Source organism: Culex quinquefasciatus, chromosome 2 (assembly GCF_015732765.1).
Source record: "Culex quinquefasciatus strain JHB chromosome 2, VPISU_Cqui_1.0_pri_paternal, whole genome shotgun sequence".
Classification (NCBI taxonomy): Eukaryota; Metazoa; Arthropoda; class Insecta; order Diptera; family Culicidae; genus Culex; species Culex quinquefasciatus.
In genome coordinates this window covers 197,145,955-197,166,523 of record NC_051862.1, presented here as the reverse complement: position 1 = coordinate 197,166,523, position 20,569 = coordinate 197,145,955, and the positions used below count along the sequence as shown (strand labels likewise).

At 36.1% G+C, this 20,569-nt stretch overlaps 1 protein-coding gene across 1 annotated transcript in view; it reads right to left on the bottom strand.

Moving 5' to 3' along the window:
* Positions 1-2,793: 2,793 nt before the first annotated feature.
* The window catches only part of LOC6036471 (protein phosphatase 1B), a 33,825-nt gene continuing 16,049 nt past the window's right edge, over positions 2,794-20,569 (bottom strand). Inside the window, exons 2-3 of the mRNA XM_001846469.2 lie at positions 18,152-19,127; positions 2,794-5,853 (exon numbers count right to left, since the gene is read on the bottom strand). Of these exons, the coding sequence (XP_001846521.1) occupies positions 5,530-5,853; positions 18,152-18,937 (1,110 nt within the window). The 5' untranslated portion in view covers positions 18,938-19,127 and the 3' untranslated portion in view covers positions 2,794-5,529. The remainder of the gene's footprint in view (positions 5,854-18,151; positions 19,128-20,569) is intronic.

The following is a 20,569-nucleotide window of genomic DNA, read 5'->3' as shown; positions in this document are numbered from 1 at the left end:
GGCGGCAACAATAGCGCCATTTTATAATTTAAGAATTTAGGAATTTAGGAATTTAAGAATTAAAGAACTGAAGAATTTAAGAATTTAAAAATTTAAGAATTTAAGCATTGAGGAATTTAAGAATTTGAGAATTTAAGATTTTAAGAATTTGAGAATTTAAGATTTTAAGATTTTAAGAATTTAAGAATTTAAGAATTTAAGAATTTAAGAATTTAAGAATTTAAGAATTTAAGAATTTAAGAATTTAAGAATTTAAGAATTTAAGAATTTAAGAATTTAAGAATTTAAGAATTTAAGAATTTAAGAATTTAAGAATTTAAGAATTAAAGAATTAAAGAATTAAAGAATTTAAGAATTTAAGAATTTAAGAATTTAGGAATTTAAGAATTTAAAAAATGAAGAAATTAAAAATTTAAGAATTTAGAAATCGAAGAATTCAGGAGTTTAAGAATTTACGAATGTGAGAAATAAGAATTTAAGGTTTAAAAAAATATGAATGAAGGATTTTTTGTTTTAAATGTTTTTATTTTATATTTTTTAACTTCCTGAAAAAAAATATTTAGTTTATTTTTTTGATTTTGTATTTTAAGAAAAAGAAATTTGCTGTATTTATTTATTACAGATTTTTTTTTTCAATGTATTAACTAGGGGAAATTCTCGTATCTTTGGCAGGTTAAGCACTCGCTCCTTACTCCATCCAATTTACTGATTTCCACTATTTAAACAACTAATTTTGCAAAACTTTTTATACAAACTTGCTTGCTCACTTCTTATTGAGCTATTTATCACTCGATTTCAGTTGAAAACGCTTTTAATTAGCTTTAATTGAATGTCAAAGTTCTGACCTGCCAACATTAGAGGCACGCTGGAATTAGATGCTGTTCCCCTATCTTCTTCGGCTTTTATATATTTTTTAATTTTTTGTCCGAAATGAAAATTCGCAATTCGCAATTCGCAATTTTCAGTGTAAGAACGGGCCTTGACCGATCTTATGCACTAGGTTCCCGACGAACACGCACTGCCCTTACACCTACATCTCACCTTTGCTCTGAGTCAGTACGAGCAGCACGCTAGAACACGCTTTGAGTGTTCGTGCCAGGCATGCACACCTTCTTTTCCGGTTACGCATTTTAACTCGGCCGGGGGTGGTACATTACGTAGGGTTTGATGTAAGTATAAGCGCCTAACCATTCAAAGTGTGCCTATCAATTTTCATTAAAGCAAAAACTGTTTTATTTTTAGTTTGAATTCAAAAACTAATTGTTATTTACTGTGTATTGTTTTCTCCTGAAATCTTCCCTATTGTTGAGTCTGTTTATCTGTTGCTATTTCTTTTGTCGCGGTGTTTTGTTACAATTTTTGGTCCTAAGCATGTTATAAAAGTTTACCAAAAATACAATAGTAATATTTGTGTTAATCCTTTAACCATTCCATAAATTGAGTAAGGGCTCAAACCTCACTTGTTTGAAAAAAAGGGTGAAGATTGAAAACAATTGACAGTAAAAGATAATTTATTTTATAAAAATCAAGTATCAATAGTAAGAGAATGATGAGCGTATTTTGAAGAATAAAAATGAGAAGCTAGATGTATTAGATGTAAAATTAGACAATAGTTAATAAAAAGAGATACAAAACAAGCTTACATTATAGTAATGATAATTTATAGGAAAGATAAAGAATTATTCAAATAAATAAATTCGCAATAAAATCAAAAAAGATTAGGCGAATGATAAATAGACTTGATATTACTAGTACAAGTATATTTTTAAGGAAAAAAAAACAAAACAAAGTTTGTTACAGCAGTATCAATTGATAGAAAAGAGTGGAAAATCTTTGAGAGATAAGAGAATCAAATGTTAGTAAAATTAAAATCAAATGTTGGATATAAAATAAAAGAATCAGTGAAGAATTGGGAATTAGAAGAGCAAAATAAAAATAGGAGATAGGTGGTAGCTGAGAATGATGAGAAGAGAAACCCCGTTGTGCGATGTTTCAGGTACATCCACAGCAGTTGACTCAACATACTGCGAATCAAAACAATACCGTCTACAATCACAAATTACTTCCCTTTCCCACATTGTTGCGCCCCTTTCTTTTAGCCGTCTCGACTCTGACCCGCGGTGGTCAAAGGTTTACGATCCGTTTCCACAGGCCACCAGCTAGGTCATCATGAAAACCAAGCCAACGTGGAGGTAAGAAAATAGGACACTCGCAAGGAACCAGAGCTATACTGTTCTGATCAAGATAATTCGGATGATCTAACAGAACTACGGATGTAGTTAGTTACGCTCCTTCCAGGATGTTCCTTACGTGGACGTCAACCGAAGAGCACGCAACAAGGTCAGTGGCATTGCATGCTCTTAGGTATCAATCCTTGGCCTGCAATTTTTTGTCCGAAATGAAAATTGAAGAAAATACTACGAAGTAATTCTTCTGAATTTATTATGTTTTTTCAACTTTATAAATGATATAAGTTTAGCAATTTGTTTGATTCATGCAAAATTCATTAAACATCAAGAATTTCAAAAAATATAACTTTATTTTTATTTTGCAACGTTCATAAATTTTTTGCTGATCTAAATATTTGCTACTTCCTTTTTATGGCGATTATATTATTAATTTGTATTTATATCAAATCACAGATTTAAAATTGGAATTAGATTTTTTTTTATGATTGGATAGTTGCGATACATATTATGAATAGATACAGAAAATTCGATCGGTTGTTTTGTTAGTTGATGTCTTCTTAAAAAAAAAATCTGTCATCAATTCATAAAATAAAACACTCTAAACTAGTAATAAAACACCAACTCTATTTGTTCTGTTTGTCCATTTACAAGTTTGTGGTTTTCAATAATAAATACCAAGGTTCTTATATATTTGTTTGTTTTTTTTTCCTTTCTTTCTTCTCGATATTGGAAATGGTTTTGTTCAATAATCGCGTATTATTTCCTTCAGTATCGTGCTGCCACCCGTCTTCTACTTCGTCTCGTTTATTTTCTTCCTGCGTGAGCATGGCTTTCATCATCAAAAATGTCTCCTCATACTTCTTTCTTTCTTTTGTTTTCAATGCATTCTTTTTTTGTTTGTTTGGATGTGTTCTCTCCGTTCAAATCGAAAAGGTTTTTTTTCTGTTTCCTTGCTACTATAGGTATTATTTTATAAACTCAAATTACTCTATGGAGTGTAGACGATATTCTCAAGCGCACGATTCTACCAACTAGCTTCCCAATTTTTTCTTCTCTTTTTAGTCAGCAAACAACTCTTTTCTCGGTTCTCTCCCTTTCAATTCAATGTAAGTATGAAGAGCGGAATTTTTGTTTGCCAGTAAAATCTGCCACGTTTTTGTTTTATTTTAAGTAAATCGAACTAATTCTAAAATGATCAACTAAACCTAACAACAAAAGGACTCGAAGTGAAAAACTAAACCTATTTTTCTTAATTCTTTACTTTTAATGTTCGTTAATGATGCAACCGATGAAAGGTGGCTCAACCGTTGCCCAATCTGGCAAAATTCTCCAAACTTTAGAAAAGAAACCATAACTACACATACACTCAGAGTCGCTCCAAATCTCAACTATTAGTTGTTAAAATTTCCCACCAACACACACACACGCACATGCGCCACGCAAATCCGCGTCAAATCCGTTTTCCATTTGTTAAGCTTAACCGGTTAATCCGTGTTTAACCGACGACGATCCAACGAGTTTTGAAGCATTTAACACGCTCTGTTTTGTCTACACAAGTTTTTGTTTTTCACCTTTTTCTTTGTTGTTGTCTTTTGTGTTCGTTTGTGAATGTTGTATTGTTTTATGTGAGAATGATTCTTTTTTTTATTCTTGCTGCTTACCCTGGGTTCACTTATTTCGTAAAGTTTGGTATGTAACAACAAGCTAATGGTATGTTTTTTGTATTGTTTCTTTTTCTTTTCTCTTAATGGTTTATGGCGGCATTGTTTCTACGTGGTGGTTTGAAGCGTTGTTACAAAAGAAGTCCAATTTGTTCGCTCGCGTTCGAAACATTCTTTATAAAAATAAAAGAATTCAGAAATACTTGATTTCACGATGAAATTTTCAGTTTCGGCAAACAAAATCACACTGGAATCTCTTATAGAAACATTTGAAACCGAAAAACAGCAGAAAAAGTAGAGTTCGTTTCGAACTCTCTAAACATTCATGCTGAATTCGAGTACAGCACTTCACCGTGAATTCCAGTATGATCAGATTGGTTTTGAGTTGAACTTTTTTTTCGATAAATACCTCGATGTAATCTGCAGCATGATCCGCATTGCTTATCTACATTTTTATCATCTAAATGTACCACATCCATTATAAAACACACACACAGATACTTGCGTTCGCGACGAAATTTCGAGTTTTGATTTTGCGAAATTTACACTGAAATCTAGTAAAGAAGCAGTTCAGTACGAAAAACTGTATCCAAAGTAGAGTGCATGATGAAGTTGCCCAAAATGCATGCTGAACTCGAGTTGAGCACTTCATCCTGAACTGCGATATGATCCATTATTCAACGAGGGTTTTCCAATAATGCTGAAACAAACTGTTTCCTTTTTGTTTTCAAAGCATGTTTCGAACGCTGGCGAGTTTCAACTATATTTTTATACCTCTGCCAAACGGTTAAGCTTGTTTGAAGCTATTTTCCGTTCTGTTTCCTTCTCAAACCCCTTTGAACGGAAGCTAAATCAGTTTGCAAGAGACTGGAAAAGGCAGTTTTTCGAGATTGTGATTAAAAGTGCCGACAAAATTCAGCTTTAGATGAATGTTACACGTGTGGAAAGCGTTGGCAATTGTGCTCTCCTACAGCTAATTTGGCACAACTTTTCTTTTTACTGTATGAGAAAATACAAACGAAGTAATTTGTCGCCGTTTTGATTTAATAGTGTACAAATTTCAAAAAGGAAAACCTCAATAAAATTGCCCCTTCTAGCCCCTTGCAATCAAATTCAGTGCTTCGCACTGACTTTTGCCCACATTCCGCACTTTGCTAACCATTGACACCGACATTATTTTGCTGCACATTACCTTACAAATTTATTGGATGATTATTTTTTTGTTATTATGTTTTTTTCTGCAGATTTTTTCTAAACCTTTCCTTAGTACTAGTAAACTTTTTACACCGTGATTCTAACGAGTCGCCCCTCTCTTTCAATACAACGAAAAACTAACTGGAAACCGAATCTTAACCTCGAATGACAAAAAATAAACTTAAAAACTCTGTCTCTGATTATGTTTTGTTTTGTTTCTTTCTGCTTTTAATAATAATATTATACTCTTAAATAGCTGTGTGAATCCCGCGCTTTTCCCCGATACACAATCGCTCTCGCTCTCTCTTTCTCTCACACTCCCGCCTCTCCTATACATGAATATGATCTCTGGTTATTTCCGCTAAAAACTCATCATCCTCGCGCTGTTCCTGTCTGAGCCGGGCAAGCCGCGCTTCGGCATCTGCGCGGGCCGCCCAGAACCGTTGCCTGCTGCTGGAGCCGCTGCCGCCGCCACGGCCACGGCCTCAATAGCTGCCCACCTCGCACGAGTCCGCCAGCTTCGGGCACAGCTCCTTGAACACCTTGGACACGAAGGAGCACTTGGCGTCGAGGCCACCGCCCGGCGGCAGGTCCGGAATGTGTTCCTCGCTGAGCCGCTTCAGCAGCAGCCCGTACTCGACGGCCGTGCCCATCTCGGTGACGATCTCGTCGACCCGCTTGCGCAGGGTGGCCTCCAGCTTTTCCTCGCGCTTGGCGGCCTCCTCGTTGGGTTCGGGCGCGCCCGGGAATGCAATGATGATGATGCTCATGTTGTCGCGGCTGCCCTTGTGCAGGCACGTGTCGATCACCTGGCGATTACATAAGACACGTTTTTAAAAAGGAAAAAGTCTGAATGCTACTCCAGAATCGAAAGTGGGAACTATTACGCAGCACAAATTGAGCGCAAAGTGCGTTAATTGCTAGGGGAACTTTACCGCAAAATGTTGCGGTTGTATCGTACCGTCATCAGGGGTGACATTGGGTCTGGGAGGTGAGATTTAAGCATTTTTGTATGACCCAATGTCACCCCCCAGACACCTTTGATGACGGCACGGAAGATGTTACACTAAGAGCAATGCAAAGATTATTTTTTGTACTTTTCGATGTACTTCGACAGATTTTTTTTTCTAGATTTGACAAATACCGTAATCAAATATTTTCTCATAGGAGACATAAATATTTATATACTTCCCTAAGGAGATTTCCAGTTGTTTCGAAAAAAAATTAAGTGTCCATAACCCAACATGTTATTATTTTTTATTTTGCTATATATGGCCAGAACTATGGGAAAATGTTGACCAACTTTGTCAAGGACATTAGTTCTGGAGCCACACGAGAAAATGGTGGATAAGCATTTTGACAGTTTGTACTATTTTGGTAATTCTTTAGCCTCCGGATTTTTTTTGCCTTCCTCACTGAGGTAAGGCTATAATCCTGCTCTAAAAATGAACTTTTTATTAAAAGCTCAAAGACCCACCTTCATGTATACATATCGACTCAGAATCGAAAACTGAACAAATGTCTGTGTGTGTGTATGTGTGTGTGTATGTGTGTGTATGTATGTATGTGACTAAAATTCTCACTGAGTTTTCTCAGCACTGGCTGAACCGATTTTGATCAAACCAGTTGCAATCGACTTGTTTTAGGGTCCCATACATCGCTATTGAATTGTTTGAAGTTTCGATAACTAGTTCAAAAGTTATGTATAAAAATGTGTTTTCACATATATCCGGATCTCATTTTAATGCATGTAAACGAATCCTTCATCCGACCCATCGTTGATTAGGTAATTGAAAGACCTTTCCAAAGAGTCCACAACATTGAAGATGTGGCAACCCTGTCTCGAGTTATGACCACCTAAGAGATATTTATGTACTTTTTTGAAGCCGGATCTCACTCAAATGTATGTACACGATGTCTGGATCCATCATCCGACCCATCGTTGGTTAGGTAATTGAAAGTCCTTTCTAACGAGTCCACAACATTGAAGATCTGGCAACCCTGTCTCGAGTTATGACCACTTAAGTGATATTTATGTACTTTTTTGAAGCCGGATCTCACTTAAATGTATGTAAACGATGTCCGGATCCATCATCCAACCCATCGTTGATTAGGTAATTGAAAGACCTTTCCAAAGAGTCCACAACATTGAAGATGTGGCAACCCTGTCTCGAGTTATGACCACCTAAGAGATATTTATGTACTTTTTTGAAGCCGGATCTCACTCAAATGTATGTACACGATGTCTGGATCCAACATCCAACCCATCGTTGGTTAGGTAATTGAAAGTCCTTTCCAACGAGTCCGCAACATTGAAGATCTGGCAACCCTTTCTCGAGTTATGACCACTTAAGTGACATTTATGTACTTTTTTGAAGCCGGATCTCATTTAAATGTATGTAAACGATGTCCGGATCCATCATCCGACCCATCGTTGGTTAGGTAATCGAAAAACCTTTCCAACGAGTCCACAACATTGAAGATCTGGCAACACTGTCTCGAGTTATGACCACTTAAGTGATATTTATGTACTTTTTTGAAGCCGGATCTCACTTAAATGTATGTAAACGATGTCCGGATCCATCATCCAACCCATCGTTGGTTAGGAAATTGAAACACCTTTCCAACGAGTCCACAACATTGAAGATCTGGCAAACATGTCTCGAGTTATGACCACTTAAGTGATATTTATGTACTTTTTTGAAGCCGGATCTCACTTAAATGTATGTAAACAATGTCCGGATCCATCATCCGACCCATCGTTGGTTAGGTAATTGAAAGACCTTTCTAACGAGTCCAGTATTTTTCTAGATCTAAAAAAATAGCTGAAATATTTGTCCAAACCACGCATATTACCCATTGTTGGTAAAAAGTGAGGAAGGCATCAACCACATAGGTGGATTAAGTTAGTTTTTTCACAAAACTCGAAGTGTAAAACAATAGCTGGCCTCCCCAGCTAACTCTTAACACTTCGGGATTTGTCAAATAGTTACTTGTTGTCTTGAAATTTTCAAAATAGTTGCAGCTGGCAAAATGCTTTGTTTTTCATGAAATGTGGTCTTTTACCAAACGTTTTATGAAATGTGAAAAATTTGACAGTTTATTTTCTCAATTATTTGATACCAATAGTTCGATCAAAAATGTTGTGCATAACGAAATATTTTTTTTAATGTTTACTAGAACTTTCAGATATTTTGGTTATTTGCTATCTTGGATATTTTGTCCGTTCTCTGTTAAATTTAACATTTTTTAAATGTTCAACAAAATTTGTAGGTAGTCAGCCAATATTTGCTGATTTTATTCAGCATTTTTAAACATCTATAATATTTGATTGGAATCAAGTAAATATGAAAGTTTTATAATAAGCCAAAAATTAGAAAATAATCTCAAAATCAGTTATTTACAGTCATCCCTCATATTCGGAACAGTTTACAGATCTGCCAATGCACAGTGGTCCGAAACCGAAATCTAGCGTGACAAAATTGATAGCGGCCACACGTTAAGATTTAGAGCTTTGGTGTCTTCGGGACAAATGATCAGGGTCAATAGGGGCATCTTTTGGTATGGTGGACATTAGGGTGGTCCAAATTTTAGGGTGGTTCAGAATTTTTATTTTGGCGGGATGACGAGATAGCGCTTTGGTGTCTTCAGAAAAGTTGTAGAGAACGCCATTCCTGAGCAACTTTGTTGAAGAGCACAAAGCTCTATCTTCAAACGGGAAGTTTCTAGAGCCATTTTTGTAATTTGGTTGAAGTGTTTATGAAAAAATGAGTTTTTGAATTTATCAACTCAGGCTTGTGTCGTAGCGAGTTGGTGTCTTTAAGACATTTGTAGAGCTTATCAAAACACACATTTATCTTCCAAGAGAGCAAAAATCGGACCTTTAAAACGAAAGTTATAGCCAAAATACGACGAAAAAGACGCCATTTTGAAATGTGAATAATTCGAAAAGGTGGTTGAGTTTGACCTCGCTCTTAGAAGCATCTGAAAGTACACATTTTAGAGTACATTTGCTGAAAATATCTCGGGGGTCTTTCTAATCTAATCTAATCTAACCCTAGCGCAGCCAGTCTTTCGAGGGCATCCTGGAGAATGCCTTACCCTAGTAACATTTTTAAACTTACAGGTTTTATCAGGGTTCTGAAAACCCTGATACGGCCTAAATAGGCTTTTATGGCCTACTTAAAACCTAAAATGTTACTAGGGTAGGTTGATTGACGCCTAGCATCTTCTTGTCATTATCAACATTTGCAATGCGCCATTGCATTAACATGCATTGAAACATCACAAACGTCGAAGCGGCCAGGCCAACTGCGTAAAGTTAACCGCAAAGATGAATCGTTGAATTGGATTGAGTTTGAGCACGAGTGTTCAAACAGCAATGCATTTCTGAATCTACAGGGGAGGAAGAAACGTGGGGATCCCCCGCTCACGTTCCTGTTAGTTATAGCAATGTATCGTTGGGAGCACCATGCTAAGAAGTTTTGGTGCTCCGGGACCCTCTGGGATGGGACATTGTATTTCCACAAATGCCCTGGACACTATTTGCCGCGGTTATAGCGCCACAACTCGCTCACTGAAAATATCTCGGGGGTCTTTTTTGTTTAACTTATTTAATCTCAATATGAAAATGAGCATTTTTTAATCGTTTTTTGCCCATAACTTTTGATAGAATTGACCAAAATTCATTTTTCAAGAATGAAAATGTTCATTTTGACAAGCTCTACAATTGTCCAGAAGGGCTCAAAAATGTACAAAATGATCTAGTGTTTGTAAAAGAAGAAACAAGTTTTTTCTGAAATATTTCAGGAATAAATTTAATTATTTTGTTGATTCCTGAAATATTTCAGCCAAAACATGTTTCTTCTTTTACAACCACTAGATCATTTTGTACATTTTTGAGCCCTTCTAGACAATTGTAGAGCTTATCAAAATGAACATTTTTTATTCTTGAAAAATGAATTTTGCATCCTATCGACAAATTCGCAATTCGCAATTTTCAGTGTAAGAACGGGCCTTGACCGATCTTATGCACTAGGTTCCCGACGAACACGCACTGCCCTTACACCTACATCTCACCCTTGCTCTGAGTCAGTACGAGCAGCACGCTAGAACACGCTTTGAGTGTTCGTGCCAGGCATGCACACCTTCTTTTCCGGTTACGCATTTTAACTCGGCCGGGGGTGGTACATTAAGTAGGGTTTGATGTAAGTATAAGCGCCTAACCATTTATAGTGTGCCTATCAACTTTCATTAAAGCAAAAACTGTATTATTTTTAGTTTGAATTCAAAAACTAATTGTTATTTACTGTGTTTTGTTTTCTCCTGAAATCTTTCCTAGTGTTGAGTCGTGTTTATATTTTGTTATTTCTTTTGTCGCGGTGTTTTGTTACAATTTTTGGTTCTAAGCATTTTATAAAAGTTTTTCAAAAGTACAATAGTAATATTTGTGTTAATCCTTTAACCATTCCAAAAATTGAGTAAGGGCTCGAACCTCATTTGTTTGAAGAAAAGGGTGAAGATTGAAAACAATTGACAGTAAAAGAGAATTTATTTTATAAAAATCAAGAATCAATAGTAAGAGAATGATGAGCGTATTTTAAAGAATAAAAATGAGAAGCTAGATGCATTAGATGTAAAATTAGACAATAGTTAATAAATAGAGATGCAAAACAAGCATAGATTATAGTAATGATAATTTATAGGACAGATAAAGAATTATTCAAATAAATAAATTTGCAATAAAATCAAAAAAGATTAGGCAAATGATAAATAGACTTGATATTACCAGTACATTAAGAAAAAGTATATTTTTAAGGAAAAAAAAAACAAAGTTTGTTACAGCAGTCTCAATTGGAAAAAAAGAGAGGAAAAGCTTTGAGAGATAAGTGAATCAAAAGTTGGTAAAATCAAAATCAAATGATATTAAATAGAAGAATCAGTGAAAAGTGGGAATCGATAGAGCAAAAATAAAAATAGAAGATAGGTGGTAGCTGAGAATGAAGAGAAGAGAAACCCCGTTGTGCGATGTTTCAGGTACATCCACAGCAGTTGACTCAACATACTGCGAATCAAAACAATACCGTCTACAATCACAAATTACTTCCCTTTCCCACATTGTCGCGCCCCTTTCTTTTAGCCGTCTCGACTTTGACCCGCGGTGGTCGAAGGTTTACGATCCGTTTCCACAGGCCACCAGCTAAGTCATCATGAAAACCAAGCCAACGTGGAGGTAAGAAAATAGGACACTCGCAAGGAACCAGAGCTATACTGTTCTGATCTGATCAATATAATTTGGATGATCTAACAGAACTACGGATGTAGTTAGTTACGCTCCTTCCAGGATGTTCCTTACGTGAACGTCAACCGAAGAGCACGCAACAAGGTCAGTGCCATTGCATGCTCTTAGGTATCAATCCTTGGCCTGCAATTTTGCATCCTATCGACAAATTACCACAAAAGTGTTTCGAGTTTGTGGGTGTTCCGAATATGTGGGATGACTGTACCATTGCAAAAAATATTTCTCACCGATACCAAATTGAGTTATCGGGAAAAATTGTACCTCTGTTATCGGATTATTCTTGTTATTATGAGTTATGAGTTATTTTTCGAACAAATTTCTGTTGGGACCATCCATAAACCACGTGGACATTTTTTTGAGAATCTTTGCCCCCCCCCCCCCTTTGTGGACAATTGTCCATACAAAAAAATCTTTTTTGTATGGACCGTGGACAATTGCCATACCCCCCCCCCCCCTAAAGTGTCTACGTGGTTTATGGATGGTCCCGTTCTTATTTTGTGTTATTATAACAGCTAATCTGGGTGTTGTGACCTCCTGAAAATAATAGAACTTGAACTTTTACAGTTATTTCCACCTGCTCGGGAAACGGCATGGTAGTGTTTGTGAGATCATACTTAGATTACTTTATTGTGTTGGTAAGTTGGCAACATTGCCATGTATTAAACTTTCTTTTTATTATACTTTTAGATTTTATATCTGAATATTTTCTAATCAAAAAGTACTTAACATAAAATTTGATATCATATACCAATCAAGAAAAAATAAAAATTTCACGAAACTCTTAGGAGGTAACACCTCCTATGATAAACAAACATGTTTGCCTGCATTTGTTTGCAGAAACGGAACCCTGCAATTATTTGGCTTTGTTTGCGTGTTTGGCAAACTGCCAAACTGTCAAAAACTGCGAGCATGTTTGTCATAGTCTAATATCTTTTTTAATCCACTGAAAATAAACGCAAAAATATGTAACTTTTGTACAGGCTAAATATTGAAAAGGTTAGCAGTAACTCAGAAACCAAGGTTAACCCTTTGACAAAAACTATGGATTGCAAAAAAATACGAATTTAATTTTGAGATATTTTGTAGAATTTTCATCAACTGCATTTACGATTTATTTATCCTTATTAAATGAGATTTTAGAAACCTAATTTGCTAAAGTATAGTGAGTCAAAAATTTTACTTAAAATGTTTGATTTTTTTGTTTTCTATCTAACCACCACATAATTTCACCCCAGGGATAAGTTTTATTAAAATTAGTAAATTTTAGTAATCATGAATAGTCTTTTTACATCGCATTTTTGCTAGGGGTCGTGCATAAACCACGTGGCCTTTTTTTGGAGAATTTTTGACCCCCCCCTCCCATGGTTTTTCGTGGTTTCACGCCAACCCCCTATATGACCATGTGGCTTTTTCCTCCCAGGTGAAAAATCTTTAAAAAAAAAAACAAAATAGGTATAGATTTCAAAAATGTTTATCCACAAATGATGTACCGTCAGTGGTGGTGACTTTTGGTCAAAAAACGATATTACTGTTGTTATTTTAACACAATAAAACATTTCAAATTATATCGAAATAAATATTGTTGGGGAATGCTCCTGAATTAACCAACATTTTCCCAGAATATGGCTGGTATAATCACACCGTTCATAAATGCCAATCGTTTTAAAATTAACTCAAACTCATCCTTTAGAGGGGGTGACATTGGGTCAAACAGAAAACATTTTAATTTGTGTAGGTGCTGTAACACCATTAAAACCAATTTAATAATATATAAAAAAACAGAAATTCACTTAAAAGTGTGAAAAAAGTATGATATCACAAAGTTTAAGGTAAATAATAACAGTATAACAATTTATTGAAATGGTACAGAAAGTAAAAAATACTCTCAACAAAACAAGCAACTTAGTAAAACATATGTATTCAAAATTATGGAATTGCAGTGCAATTAATTGCATCCAGAATAAATATGCTTTAAGAATTAAAGCTATTTTGATTTATAATCAGCATTCATGATTTAATTTAAATGCGCTTTAAAATATTTTCATAAAATTAAAATTAATTAAATAAAAAAGTTTTGTTTCAGGAAAAAAATATTTTCATTTTATTTTAAGGAAAATATCTAGTTATGAAAGCTCCTAGTTAATATTTATTTAATTCCAAACATTCATTAAAATCCAAACTAAAGCAACTTTTCTTTTTAATTAAGCATGATTGATTCCAATGATTCAGTGTGTCCAAAAAAGTCGAGCTGTTTAATTTTTTTCTCCATACAAGAATCAGAGACAGGGACAAACATTCAATATTACGACCTTTTGAAATGTTAGTCTTAATTTTTTTGAAAATATTGATTTCGAAAAGATCGGAAAATTTCACGAAAGTTTTATTTATAAACATTGAAAATCGCACCATTAGTTGCTGAGATATCGACATAAGAAAATTATGGGTTGTTTGGGTAGTAAACATCCATTTTTTTGTTTTAAAAACTTTGCATGGCAATATCTTAGAAACAAAGCAACAAAGAATTTGCAAAAATATTTGCAGCATTTCAAAAATATTTTTTTTTCAAAATTAGGCAAACTTGGGCACTATTTTTTTAAATTAATAACTGCAACTAATTTAAAAAAAAAGTTACCTAAAAATAGCTATAACTTGAAAACGGTGCACTTTATGAAAATTTCACTAAGGTACTTTTAGATTGCAAATTTGATTTTACATCGAAAAATAAAATTGAAATAAAGTTGCGGTCAATATTTCGATTTTTTTAATCAGTATTGATTCAAAAATTCATAACTCAAACAACAATTTTTTGCCCGTTCTGAAAATTTCTGAAAAATTGGCAAAATTAAAAAAAAATAAAAATAGCGTTTTTTTGCAAATCATGTTTTAGTGACAAAATATGAAATTAAAAATCAGCAAAGTTAATTACCATTTATCATTTTTTCAGTGTAGTCCTTATCCATAACTATAACTTTGCCGAAGACACCAAATCGACCAAAAATTTCTTCAAAAAATACAGATTTTTTTAATTTTCATTGCTGCCAAATTTGTATGGAAAACTATATGGACAAACTAATGATGCAAAATGGCTTGGGCACCAAAAAAGGTTTCAGGCTGATTAAAAAAATCAAAAATTAAAATTTAAGAATAAAGACCGATTTTGTATAGAATTGCTCGAAAATCGATTTCGTGTCTTTGGAAAAGTTGTAGACAACGCGCTAAAAATCATTATTTTAGTCATGGACATCCAAATTGTTTAAGTCTTACTCTTACTTTAAATTGATTTTGCTATCGACTACGTGTTTTGATAAATTTAAAAAAGATTGAACTAAAATTTGGAATTTATTTTACATTTTTTTTCAGTTGTTTAAATAGGCAATTATCTACGATTTAAGATTTTTGATCCAACTTTTGGTTGGAGATATTACCTCAAAATAAATACAAAAAAATATTAAATAAGATAATTTTTCAAGCGAGTTGAAAGTACCGTGCCATCTTTTTTAATGAATTTTATTTATGTTGATCTTGACGGAATTGAATTGAAATTTATTTCACAAATTGATATCGGCATTTGAAAATTAAGTGACTCTTTAAAACTTTTTAGTTATTATTTTAATGTGTCTATATATTTGAGTGGTTTTATCTCAAATATGAAGTTGAGGGTATAGTATATTTTCTCAGCTTAAAGAAAAACTAATATTTTCAGGAAAGGCCCCTATTTTTTAAACTTTAAATTAATTGAGAAACAAAAACAATGTTTGCTTGAAGCTCGTTTTTTTCTCTAAAAATCTAAAATGTTTGCCCATGTTTCTCTTTGGCTCAAGAGATGGTCCCTATTAACATAAAAAAAAAACTAAAAAAAATACCTACGACTTTGACGATGGATAGTAATCGTGTATTTTATGAAATGTTATGTAATATAACAATCCGAATTGTGTAACCCATGAAATAAGGAATATATTCTAGACCAAAATGTTCATCAAATTTTTTGGTGAATCTTAAAGTATGTATCGTTCGTTTTTTCGTTACTGGTTAGTTTTTAATGTTAGACGTTTCACTTGTAAATGAGGTAGTGAAACTGAAAATTTGCGCGATAATCCTGAAATTGGGGTTTTTAGTTTCTTTGTACTTAAAAAATATTGCATGAGAGAGGAGATACAAGATATCTTGAGTTTGTTTTAAGTGTCAAAAGGAAATCTTTCGATTAAGATTCTTCGATCACTTATAGGACCAGCTACGGTAATTAGCTAAGATCTGAGATTTTGATTTTTTTTTTCACAGAGAATCATTTTTAGAAACTTCATTTATAATACATATTTAGTTTTTTGCCTTGTTACGAAAATCTTATAAAATTGTCAGCAATATTTATTTTTTAAGTTGTTCCAAAATAGAACTATCGAAGACTACATCTACTTTCAATGCAAATTTGCAAGCACATTTTTAGCTACTTGATACTATCAACAAAAAACTGAAATTGTGTTTGCATTTTGGTACGCATTTTTTAGGGTATATTAACTTTAGATACTGTCACTTTATTTTTTAACAGCTTTTAAACTTTTGCAAAACGTAGTTACATTAGTATTAAAAAGTGTACATTCAATTACAGGCTCAAAGTATTGATATGAATCTGCCGAAATATATAATTTAATATTGAATTGGAAAATATTATGACATTGAAATATAAGTAATAATTTTAAACACAATAATTATATAGTTTTGAAGTTTAATAAAAAATGTATGCATATACAGCAGTTCCATATGAAAGTTAAAGAAAAAAAATAAAAGTGCTTCGATTTGGCTCAAAATTTTTCTGGGGGTTCCTTGGCCAAAATAATTAGACCCGTATTTTTTTGTTTGGCCATTAGGGTGGCCTACGTCGTGTTAGGGTGGTCCGAAAAATGGCCATTTTCGTCGATTTTCACAAAAACCACTTTTTTCAAAAAATCATAACTTCGCTCCATTTCAACCGATTTTAGCTGTCTAGGGCGCAAATGAAAGATGATAAGTTGGACTTTCAAGAAAAATAATGTGGAGTTTCAAAAATCTAGCCTAACATTTGAAAAGTCTTATGAAAACATCAAATGCCGTTTTGACGGTGTCTGGACCAAAGAGCCTATATCTGAAAATATTTTTAACGGATTCCTCGGACAATTTTACATAACATATCAAAAATTGGGCGAGGTTCATTAGGATTCAGAGATATGATTTTTGAAAATAAAATCCGGGTTTTCGACGCGCGCGAAAACGAAATTGGCGAAATCGGCAAAAATCAACTTTTTTCACTAAAACTGCGATAACTAGAAAATTTCAGCGATGACCTATAGATGTTAGGGTACCAAAATTTTCGCAATTGAAATACGCAACTTTTGGTACCCTAACATTTATAGGTCATCGCTGAAATTTTCGAGTTATCGCAGTTTTAGTGAAAAAAGTTGATTTTTTGCCGATTTCGTCAATCTCCCGTTTTCGCGCGCGGCGCGTCGAAAACCCGGATTTTATTTTCAAAAAATCATATCTCTGAATCCTGTTAATGAACCTCGCCCAATTTTGATATGTTATGTAAAATTGTCCGAGGAATCCGTTAAAAATATTTTCAGATATAGGCTCTTTGGTCCAGACACCGTCAAAACGGCATTTGATGTTTTCATAAGACTTTTTCAAATGTTAGGCTAGATTTTGAAACTCCACATTATTTTTCTTGGAAGTCCAACTTATCATCTTTCATTTGCACCTAGACAGCTAAAATCGGTTGGAATGGAGCGAAGTTATGATTTTTGAAAAAGTGGTTTTGTGGAAATCGACGAAAATGGCCATTTTTCGGACCACCCTAACACGACGTAGGCCACCCTAATGGCCAAACAAAAAAATACGGGTCTAATTATTTTGGCCAAGGAACCCCCAGAAAAATTTTGAGCCAAATCGAAGCACTTTTATTTTTTTTCTTTAACTTTCATATGGAACTGCTGTATAAGTAAATTTAAAGCGCGTATTTTTTTTGTTTTTTTTTAAGAAAAGATTTTTTTTAAAGGCCACGTGGTCAGCCGTCGACCCCCCCCCCTCCCCCCCATGGCTTTTCATGGTTTTTTTCGATCGGATTTTGGACCCCTCCCCCCCCCTAAGGAGACCACGTGGTTTATGCACGACCCCTAACTTGTAACACGTCCTATCTTTATACAGCAGATTTATGATAAGATAGCACACAAGCGACTATTGTTATCAATAATTCTAAAAAATTAAAAAACATGCATTTCGTGAAATATATGAATGAACAATATCTTCAAAAATGAGTTCAAAATTTGCCATGCATTTTTTTATACAGTTGCTCCCAAAATCCCAGTCAAAACCATGTAGGGGAAATATACAAATTTTCGTCACACTATAAGCTTTTCGACCGATTCTCATCACTTTTGCAGTTTTCTTTATGAAAGCTGTAAGTCGTCATGATAAAAGTGCTGACAAGCCGATAATCGAAATGGGTCAAGAAAGAGCATTATTTCCATAGATTGTAAAAAATCAAAGTTTAAATACAGAAGGGAGCAATTCATCAATAGATTTTTTGAAATTTTGCTGCATTTCTCGGTAGTTACCAAATTTCACGGCGAAGGGCAAATTTCACGAATCACGCGGCGAAATCGCGTTTTTCCTCAATTCAATTTGGCCTTTAAAAAAATATTATCCTGCATAAGAAATGCTACTCATTCAACAGAATCTATTCAATTGAGGATATTTTGAAAAAAAAAATGGTTTGATTTTCTGTGACAGAAATTAATATTAGAATCCAAAGAGGACGTTTATACACCAAAGCTCACCTGATTCGCAATGTCCTCCAGGTTGTCCGAGATCAGCATCCGACTGTGCACAAACTGGCAAAGGTTGGCATTGCTCATCACGTCCCACACGCCGTCGCAGGCCAGCACCAGAAACTCGTCGGCCGGGTCCCGGTCCTGGCAAAAGATTTCCGGCTCCGGCGACACCAGCTGCTCGCACTGGCCCAAATCCTTGGAGTTTTTAAAGTCGTAATCGCCGAGTGCCCGCGACACGGCCAAGCTGCCGTTCACCCTCTGGATCATGACGGAACCGCCGGCGTTCTGGATGCGTTGCTTCTCGCCCGGCAGGATCGGTTTGTGGTCCTGGGTCGAGAACAGCGGCTGACCGTTGCGACAGAGGACGGCCCGCGAGTCACCGCAGTTGGCTATGTAGACGTGCCGCGTCGAGATGAACACACAGACCGCGGTCGTGCCGGACTTGTCCGCCCCGGATGCCAGCTCCGGAATGTCCCGCATCGTTTGGTCCAGCTTGAGGAAGCCGGCGTGAATACCTCGCGTAATATCGTTATTGCTAAATTCCTGTGTCCGGATGATCGACTGCAGCAGATTCTTGGCACAATGGTCCGCGACCTTGTGGCCGGCGTGCCCGTCAAACACCGCAAAGTAGTTCCAATCCTCGAGGGCTTCGCCGAGCCCGGTTTTGGCGTAGTGTGCGTCCTCCATCTCGCAGCGCCAGCCCTGCATCGAACCCACGCCGTAACGCAGCCCGTTTCCTTCGCCGTGCTCGTTGTGCTTGGCCGTCATCGGTTTCTCCAGGAACGCACCCATCTCGGCTGGGTCGGTTTCGTCGTCGTTTCTTCAAACTCTCACGCTTTCGATTCTGCTTCTGCTGCTGCTATCCTGGTGTTGGCGGTTTCACGCGTTCACCAGGTCAACATTGAACTCCAACTGCGCTGGCGCCTCGAGACTCGCGAATTCACCTGTCCGTTCAACTGTGCGTCGAGAAGGTGCTACTAATCTGGAACGAGTCGTAATCGGGAGAGAAGAAAGAAAGAAAACCATTTTAAAATTTCATGGGCAATTTGATAAGACGCTGCGTTGCGCGGAGCTCCCATTAATCCACCAACTGACCGACCCTCTCCCCTTATTCTCATGGTATCACAGAGAACCAGCAACAGCTGTGGCCGCGGGAAGCAAACAAAATAGAGATGACCTCAGCGGTAGCGCACAACAAACCACGAACGCTGATATCGAAACGCTGGCTTTTGCTGGTGTTACTCGGTTGATGATCTCTTGCTCTAGTTGTAAGTACATCACAGATGTGAAATCAATAAAAAAGGTTCAAACTTAACTCGGAGTCATTTCCAGCTTGTAAGTTTATTTAAAAACAGTGCTGAATGCATGCTTTGAAAAAGGTAACGGCTATAAATAATGCATCCCGCGATTAACGAGTCATGAAGACTGCCTGTCGGCACCTAATCAATAAAAACCCCGTTGCATGTCACCACCCCAACTATCAACCGGGGGAGCGTCCTTGAACCAAGGTCCACTAACGCACGCCATCCGCCAGCGTTTCCCAACGAAAACAAAAACAGTGCGTCCTTGTCCCATAAAGAGACGCCACCACGTCGGTCAGTCACGCCATGTGTTCGCTCCTCTAAACCGGCCACGGGACCGGATAAGGTCATCGGGAATACCTTCAAAATAGCCTGCCTTCGAACGGGCGTCATGTTTCTCCTCATCGACACTTATGCAATTACCGGTGTGTGTTATCGCAACAACCGGCTTAGCATGCCTCACACACCCTCTTCCTCGTCCTCGTGGTCATCGTGATAGAAACGTAATCGGGTCGGTCCACCGAGAAGAAGAGCCAATCGTCTCTCTATTTTTAGGGGCGCCACGACGAGTATGCGATTATAAACAAAACATAACACTTTTCCTCTTCACAGCCGCCGGTTTTTTTTTATTTTCCTGGTATCTAGCCCAATATATATCTACAGCCAAGTGTTAGCGCGTTCCTCTTCCCTTAGTTCTAGCAACTACTGTCCATAGCACTCATTGACCGCAACAACGATGACGATGGCCATGCAGCCAAGTCTGGAACAGGCGACAACTAAATAAAACACCTTTTCCAGCGCCAACCTTTGCCGGCTGGCGTTCACCTACTTATTGGCACTTGACGAAGTCACCCCGAGGTTTCCCGAAGAAGGTTGGGTTTCACAAGAACCAATTGAACTTAATTTAAGCTGATTTGAGTAAACGTTAGTCAATTGTATGGATAAAAATTTCGAACAGATATGAAACGCGATTAAAAAATCACGAATTCAAACGGTCCTATGCCCTATGTCAATTATCATGTAAATATAACGATAATGCATAAAAAACTGTGTATGGTTTAGGGGGGTATGTAACAGACATGACCGTAATGATAAAGAATTGTAAGTTTATAGTAACAAACAG